At 35.9% G+C, this 8790-nt stretch overlaps 1 protein-coding gene across 3 annotated transcripts in view; it reads left to right on the top strand.

Annotated features, from left to right (window-relative positions):
* Window positions 1-8790, top strand: part of LOC105564684 (ankyrin-2-like) — a 32164-nt gene that overhangs the window by 9909 nt on the left and 13465 nt on the right. For 2 of the 3 annotated variants that reach the window (XM_012017236.1, XM_012017237.1), the window contains exons 7-24: window positions 407-604; window positions 937-1233; window positions 1795-1992; window positions 2496-2642; window positions 3729-3878; window positions 4239-4379; window positions 4508-4663; window positions 4982-5278; window positions 5596-5779; window positions 5853-5972; window positions 6222-6306; window positions 6483-6500; window positions 6586-6810; window positions 7005-7150; window positions 7387-7595; window positions 7675-7879; window positions 8300-8489; window positions 8577-8715. In XM_012017236.1, coding sequence (XP_011872626.1) covers window positions 407-604; window positions 937-1233; window positions 1795-1992; window positions 2496-2642; window positions 3729-3878; window positions 4239-4379; window positions 4508-4663; window positions 4982-5278; window positions 5596-5779; window positions 5853-5972; window positions 6222-6306; window positions 6483-6500; window positions 6586-6810; window positions 7005-7150; window positions 7387-7595; window positions 7675-7879; window positions 8300-8489; window positions 8577-8715 — 3105 coding nt within the window. The remainder of the gene's footprint in view (window positions 1-406; window positions 605-936; window positions 1234-1794; window positions 1993-2495; window positions 2643-3728; window positions 3879-4238; window positions 4380-4507; window positions 4664-4981; window positions 5279-5595; window positions 5780-5852; window positions 5973-6221; window positions 6307-6482; window positions 6501-6585; window positions 6811-7004; window positions 7151-7386; window positions 7596-7674; window positions 7880-8299; window positions 8490-8576; window positions 8716-8790) is intronic. The other variant, XM_012017239.1, reaches the window with a different exon arrangement.

Here is an 8790-nt window from a genome sequence, read left to right as displayed (position 1 = left end):
TTTCTCTCTCAGAAGTATAGTTTTGGTTATTTTCTAAATTCTAAATCAAACAAATGAGAGCCTTTGGGTCCGAGCAAGATGTTGGTGGCAATAATTGTAATCTAAAATGTGAATTCATATTCAGTTTTCCACTTGTCCCGCGCGCTGGTTTCTTTTCGAACATAACACAGTTTTATTTAGATTGAATTATTATCGTCAGTAAATTTAGGTATTAAACAATTTCTAATTATTTAAAAATTGAATACCCCCTCCCTGTACCGTAAAGAAATCTTTTTGCGAAATATATATATACATATATCTATAATTTATGTTATAAATATATGTACATGTATAGATATTTTAATGATTTTCCAAGTGGTTAAATTTAACATTTATAATCTAATAATTTTGAACGTAATGTTCTCAGCATAACATAAGCCCGCTACACGTGGCGGCAAAGTGGGGCAAGAATAATATGGTTAAGATATTGTTGGAGAACTCGGCGCAAATCGACGCCAAAACCAAAGACGGTTTAACTCCGCTACATTGCGCAGCACGATCGGGACATGAACAGGTTGTCAGCACGCTTCTTGAAAATTCGGCGCCGATCAGCGCGCGTACTAAGGTACATTCTAGTGAATGTCCCGCTAAGTTTTCTCCCGTATCGATCAGCTTACAAATTTCAAATAATTTTTCTCGCTTGTCTTCCTTGTTACTTTCAACATTTTAACGATGGATATAATTGTGAAAGAAAATAAACACATAAAATCTGAAAGCTTTCAAGATGTTAGATAGCAGTTATTATCCAGAATTGTAGCGTTAGAGCTTTTTAATTTTGTAGCAAGATGTTTCGGTTCTCTTTGTGATTGACGGATTTCCAGTTTAGGTTCTCCATACATGTGCGGATATTTTGCAATCTACTCTTTCGTCCCGAGTTAAGAATTATCCTTTTTGTAGAATGGGCTCGCACCGTTACACATGGCCTCTCAAGGAGATCATGTGGATGCTGCAAGAGTGCTGCTGTACCATCGGGCGCCAGTAGACGAAGTGACCATCGACTATCTGACCTCGCTCCACGTTGCCGCGCACTGCGGCCACGTTAGGGTCGCCAAGCTGCTACTCGATCGTAAAGCCGATCCGAACGCTCGAGCTCTGAATGGCTTCACGCCGCTCCATATCGCTTGCAAGAAGAACCGCATCAAAGTGGTTGAACTGTTGCTGAAGCACGGTGCATCCATCGAGTCGACCACGGAGGTAACGCAAACGTTTCTTCGTTCGCACTGTCAAGCATCTCGCAACCATGTTTTCATAAATGTCTCCTCGCAACTGTAAATCACAAATGTTTTCACATAGTGTCAATAGCAACGAGCTCGATGGAATATTACGAAGCCGAATTGTGTTATCTATCGCATTTGCACAGAAAATGGTCGTTTTTAACGCGCGGACGTACATTTGGAGTACAATTAAAAAGTCACATTGATATGTGTCGCACACACGTTGGTTGGTAATTAACGTTGTTAAGAATAATCTTCATCCGTCCTTCTGTGCCCCGCAAAAAGTAATACCGATCGGTAAATCTCAAAGACTGGTTAAAGGGTCGTGCGTTTAATAATAATACTGACAAAATCGGCGTCTCAGCTTCTTCCGTCACGATCATTCTTATATATTTGTTCCTCAGTTTACGAGACACTGATCGCCGGAACGGTAACGACAACGATAAAAAAAAAGAAAAGAAAAAAGAAAGAAATCGTGGGATTGATTCTGGAGTCATATCGAGAAGTCGAAATATTAACAGACAATACGTGTGTTTTGCAGTCCGGACTGACTCCATTACATGTGGCCAGTTTTATGGGGTGTATGAATATCGTGATATTCCTACTGCAGCATGAAGCCAATCCTGACGTGCCAACTGTTAGGGGTGAAACACCCCTGCATCTGGCAGCTAGAGCTAATCAAACAGACATTATTCGAATTTTGCTAAGAAATGGTGCCAAAGTCGATGCTCGTGCAAGGGTAAGTAGAGCGTGTTGCATTCCGAAACCGATTCCGACCCACCTTTTTGCCGCTTTCTCGACCTGCCGCCAGTGAAATACTGCTTGTCTAGCTTAACGCGACAGCGAGTACCTCTCCTAGAGACAAAGATCGTAATCTAGAAAGTCATGTACCAGTACATATACCAATGATCACTCATACGCACCCCTTTATTCAAAAGCATGAGCCATTAACCAGTCTCATATACCGAAGTCCAAATTAAACTTCTCTTACTGGCAATTTGTCAAATTTGAAGTGTATGATCTTCCAATTGCAAGTAAGATGACTCTAGTGTTGTTTCTCACGCTTTCTTCTTCAATCACTAAAATCTTCAAGGCACAATAATACTAACACGTGATCTGATTTATAAAGAAATATTTCTAATCACGAGTCTCATCGCAACGTTCACCTTCACGCTTCCACCTCACTGTTTCGCGAAACATTCTCATCGCATTTCCTAACACCGTCTTGTTGTTATTTTGTAGGAACAGCAAACGCCGCTTCATATAGCGTCTCGATTAGGAAATATCGACATTGTTATGCTGCTGCTACAGCACGGCGCGGCTGTGGACACCGCTACGAAAGATATGTACACGGCGCTTCATATCGCGGCGAAGGAGGGTCAAGAGGAGGTAATGTACAAAGAGTGCGTGCAAATAGCGGATTACATTGCCATGCAGAACAGAACGTACCTGTTCTGGACTCGGCAGCGCGAGTACCTCATTTAGGATGGAGAGAACTGCTGCGGACACGTTTGTCGTTATCGTTATTGCCTGTGCACATCGTTCGCATCACGTCAATTTGCATCTCGCACATATTCTGTTTTACACCTTCTGTTGATGTAATTTCGTTTACGTTGATTATACTTTTTATGTTACGTTTATCCATCATTGTATTCGTTATGCAATAAACTTTTTCGTTACGTTGTTTATTCTTTATGTTACCTTATTTCTTCATTTTCACGCATACTCGAATAATTTCATACTTCTCAAACCACGTTCTGGAAATCCGTTCTGCTTATCTTATCGCCGCCACTCTACCCCTCTCCCCTCTGTCATGTATTTTTGTATTTTATGTATTTTTCATTATCAAATAATCTCATTACACGAAGGTAGCCAGGTTGGACGCAACTTCACCCCGTGACATTTGGCAATCGCTTTATTTTTCCGAGGCTCGATATCGATTGTCAAGCGTTGCGTCAAACCAAACATATCCAAGTTCCCCTTATATTTCTGCGCATCTCATAAATAATTTACTAACGCTCTCGTAGAGTTCGCATAAACGTGATTACAGTCGTTAAATAAGCATTAATCAAATTCCGATAATTCCAATTTGCGAAACTCATCGTTATTTTCGTAACTGTGTCAGGTTGCTCGTTCGCGCGCGCGCAGACAGGATTATATTGATTTTTAATAAATTCCTCATTTCTAATCCCCCTTGTGGAAGGTAATCTAAAAATTTTAATTAACCCAAATTTCAAATTTCACTCTATATAATTGTAGCATAAATATAAATATAGCAATATAGATATAACAAAATTTACTTCTTATAAAAAGTTGAAAAAGGTCACTTATATATTTTAGAGTAATTGGAAATTAACTGAAATAAGAGTAAAAGAAGCGTTTGCTTTGGTTCGTACTGCAAAAGTGTATAAGTAAAGGCTAAGACGGGCCCCGAAGAATTTTTTTTGTAACACAAAATTTTTTTTTTACAAACAGGTGGCGGCCATTCTTGTGGAGAACAATGCTTCTCTTAAAGCTGCAACGAAAAACGGCTTTACACCTTTACATATCGCGGCTAAATACGGAAATATGAATGTCGCAAATATACTCTTGCAGAAAAAAAGCAAACTTGATGTCCAAGGAAAGGTTCGTGTACATTTCTACGCAGATTATATCGAATTGTGTAAAAAATACATCCAGACATCCAGGCAAAAGAAAAAGACAGATAACACAATATTTCTTATTTCATATTTTATTTCCTTAATATTATTTCTTATCGTATCAGTAATTGCACAATGTTATTTTAGAACTATCTATCAAAGTTCTGAGTTAAGAACTTAAGGTGACAGATCTCTAAACAAAAAAGTTGAAGGACGATCCTTGTTTCTAAATGCCGTCTAAAAATCTGAGATTTTTTTTATACAACGCGATATTATATTGCATAAATTATCCTCTAACTTTCAAGCAAATTCTTGAATTATGCAGAACATATGCTTAACATTTCAGAACGATATTACGCCTTTACATTTGGCATGTCACTACGATCATCCAAATGTTGCAACTCTTTTATTAGAAAAAGGAGCATCGCCTCACCTTGCGTCGCAAAATGGACACACTCCGCTACATATCGCTGCTCGCAAAAATCAGGTATACTTATCTCGAAACTGTGAATTTTTTAACTCTTGAAATGTTTTCTCCAACGAATATTTGCACTGCTCTAATATTCATTGTTACTGTTAACTATTTTGCAAAAACCATCTCTTTCACGCGTCTAGATGGACATCGCTTCTACTCTCTTGGAGAGCGGGGCGAAGGCAAACGCGGAATCCAAAGCGGGTTTCACCCCGTTGCATCTGAGTGCGCAAAAAGGACATTACGATATGACAAATTTGCTAATTGAGCACGGTGCCAATCCTAATCACAAAGCCAAGGTAAATCAGTTTTTCATGTAGTTATAGATTTCATTCCTCAATTAAAATCGTTATGTGCATATAATTGTTTACTAAATTTATTTACTTTATCTATTCTTTGCTTCAGAAAATTACAAATTGTAAAAATATATTATATTCTTCCTTGGACTTCTAAAATAATTTTTAATATCTGCACATTTTTCTATACAATTAATATCTATATAATTTTTTAGTACATTCGAGGAAAAAACGTTATTTTTAATATGCATTTGATTAGTCTATGAAATCACAAACAACGACGGATGTACTATATTCTTATTTTATTTATCTATCTATCAGAATGGACTCACGGCGTTGCATTTATGCGCGCAAGAAGATTTCATTAGGGTGGCCTCTATCTTGGTGAAGAACGGGGTTGACGTTGAGAGTCAAACAGAGACTGGCTACAGGCCGATACACGTGGCCGCGCACTTCGGAAATTTGTCGATGATACGCTTTTTGTTGAAACATAATGCTACGATTGATGTTAGAACTAATCAGAATTACACTCCGCTTCATCAGGCTGCCCAACAGGGTCATGCTCATATTGTCACCGCTTTGTTGGAAGGAAATGCTTCACATAAAGCGCGTACTAACGTAAGCAATATATTACTGCTATGTATGCGATGTAAGACGTTTACTAATGTTTTGACGCCTACTTATTAATTTTTATTAAATCATAAGTACGTGAGTATTCCTTTAATATAAAATTTGATAACATTTTTCTATTTTTAAAATAATTAGTTATGCTTCCCTTCTTAAATTGTTAGATATACAGATAATATGAAAATAGAAATTTGAATAATGTCATATTATATTATTTTATTATAAGAACAAATTAAAAATTAAAGATTGTAAAATATTATAAAAAATATAATTGGATTTTGAATAATTTATAAAACTTATGATCGTAGGATGGCTTAACGGCACTGAACATAGCACAAAAATTAGGATATATCTCCGTGATGGAAGTGCTGAAAGGATTGCCTTACGATAGCGCGACTCCAGATAACAAAAACTGGGAGGAAAAGTACAAAGTAATAGCTCCAGAAAGCTTGCAAGAAACTAGTTTTATGTCTGACTCGGAAGACGAAGGAGGTACGTGTGCACAGATACAAATAAAGAATAGAAAATAATTAAACTCTTTGCAAAGAAAAATTTCTCTTTTTAGGTTCTGACGCATTAATTAGCGAACAACCTTATCGATATCTTACGGTAGACTTGATGAAGAGTCTAAGGGATGATTCGTTGCCTATTGATGTTACTAGGGATGATCCGGTGCACAGACAAGGTAAACAATGTAAAATCTCTTATTGTTAGAGCTCATCAATTTGTCTTTTAAATCTTCTTTTTGATATTTTGTGTTCAACTGTATATGTATGTATTTTAGTTACAATAAAGTGAAATAAATTGTTGAAATAAAAATAAAAATACATATATTATAAAAATATAAATATATTATGAGGTAGTTTGTGGCACGAAATAACTTGGTTTCGAAGAAATAGTACATGCCTGTGACTTATAATTATTCTCATTTTAGTTTCAAAAGAAGAAAAACAGGAATTTACACAAAGCAATAATTACTGTCTAGCGGAAAATTTTGATAATGATGGACTGAATCTGGGGTGAGTCGATTAATTTTTGTTCTACGAGATAACGTACACATTTATTAATAATTTTAGTACGTTACAAAAATTGAATAAAATTCTAGTTATTTATTTAAAAATAAAGTAATTAAAAAGTGTCTATTTAAAGATTTTTGTCTCAAACACGATTTAAAAATGTATGTTTTTTGTTGCAGGAAGCTGCACTTCAGATCGTAAGTATAAAACAGTAGAGAATTAACACGAAAAGAAATATTTGAGCAAATAGATGCATAGAATTACAAAGGTTTGGATTTGCAGATTTTTAATAAGTTTTCTGGTGGATGCACGTGGCGGTGCCATGAAGGGATGCAGACACAGTGGTGTGCGTATTATTATACCGCCTCGAAGAGCAACGATGCCGATTCGCGTAACATGTAAACTAGTAAAAGCAACTAAAGTGGCGAATCCGCCTCCCTTGATGGAAGGAGAGGCTCTTGCTACTCGAATTATCGAGATGGGTCCTGTAGGCGCGAGATTTTTAGGGTAATACTTAAATATTCAATAAATTTTCAATATAATTATTAATTAATATATGTAATATATTTTATTACGTAAATAATTACGTTTAGATATGCCAAGACTAGCATATTAATATATGCATGTATTATATATAAAATATATGCCAAATATATATATAACATAAACTGAAGTTTATATAAAAATAAATTGTATTTCAGACCCGTCTTAATTGACATACCGCACTTTGCATCTGTTCGCGGAAAAGAACGGGAAATTATTATTTTGCGAAGCGAGAATGGAGAAACATGGAAGGAACACGATAACTCCGCAGATAATGATGACACTCTCCTTAATACGCCTTATGGTATATAATTTTAAAAAATTGATATATTAGCATCAATTTTATTTCTTTGCATTTCTCAAATATTTATTACGGATCTGTCTTAAAAAAAAAGTTTGAAAAAATTTTTTCCATAATGTTATACATAATTTCTATAGATATACAATATTATTTTCAACTACAGCTTTAATAAGTGCTTGAAAATCGTAATTTCAATATTATAATATTATTACAATTAAACAGACCCATTATTTTTTCAGATCCGCAGATGAGCGTTGCACACTCGGCCAGAATTACTCGCATAATCACCACAGACTTCCCGCAGTATTTTGCTATCGTGACCAGAATCAAACAAGAAGTTCACGTTATCGGTGCCGAGGGTTGCATTTTGTTATCTAGTGTGGCAAATCACGTGCAGGCCGTTTTTCCACCGGGAGCGTTAACGAAGAAAATCAAAGTTGGCTTGCAGGTGATGAAATTAAAAAATTTGACTGCCGCATAGTCACAAGTAAGGATGGCAAGTAATGTAAAGCTTTATCTGTATTTAGGCGCATGTTATCCCGGCTGAACTTACGGCCAAACTGCTCGGCAATTGCGTTGCCGTTTCGCCGGTGATCACAATCGAACCCAGACGACGAAAGTTCCATAAACCGATAACCCTCACGATTCCCGTGCCGCAAGCCGCGAACAAGGGGATGATCAATCAGTATGGTGGAGAAACACCTACATTACGCCTCTTGTGTAGCATTGCGGGTATTTATGGACATTTTAGAACTTTAGACAAACAAGCACAACAAGCTACAATTTATCTTTCAAATTTATCAGTAATCGATTATCGCAAGAAAATTATTTGACAATGCTTAACAATAAAATAGATTATCAGAAGAAAATTATTTTTATTAACAAGAATGTGCTTGCTTGCATATAATTAATTAAAAAATTATATAAGTTTTAAGTTAATTAATTAAATAATTATACAAGTTATATTTTTTCATGTATTAATAAAAAAATATGTAAAATATTTAAAAAACTTATTTCGCAATTAAGAGAAAAAAGATTTTATTAATACTGAGTATTATAAAAGAATTGAATTCAATATTAATACAACAAGGCGGCAAATATGTGTATTGTTTCAATAACATTGTTGGGATGATAAAAATTGACTAACTTTAGGCGGAACCAACGAGTCGCAATGGGAAGACGTTACCGGATCAACACCGTTAACTTTCATGAACGATAAAGTGTCGTTCACCACTACCGTTTCAGCAAGATTCTGGCTGATGGACTGCAGAAATATTGGTGCAGTACCGAAAATGGCAACGGAGTTGTATGAGGCATCCTTACATGTGCCATACATAACAAAGTGAGCGATATTTTATCACTCATATATGTTATTAATAACAATCCTTTAATTTTCATGTTAACATAAACGCTTCTCTCTACATTTCAGTTTTATAATATACTCGAAGAGGATGGATGTGTTGGAAGCTACATTGCGAATATTGTGCATGACCGATGGCAAAGAAGGCATGCACACTTTGGAGAGACAAGAGGAATTTACGGAGATTGTTAAGAGCCGCGATGTTGAGGTATCCTCGTGATATAGAGCAACAAGTAGTAAACTATCCCGATTAAAAAATTTTTTTAACAAAATAAATTTTGCG

Source organism: Vollenhovia emeryi, unplaced genomic scaffold (genome assembly GCF_000949405.1).
Source record: "Vollenhovia emeryi isolate VEMERY1.0 unplaced genomic scaffold, V.emery_V1.0 DF939160.1, whole genome shotgun sequence".
Taxonomy (NCBI): Eukaryota; Metazoa; Arthropoda; class Insecta; order Hymenoptera; family Formicidae; genus Vollenhovia; species Vollenhovia emeryi.
The sequence above is the reverse complement of the archived record's forward strand: the minus strand, read 5'-3'. Positions and strand labels throughout refer to the sequence as shown.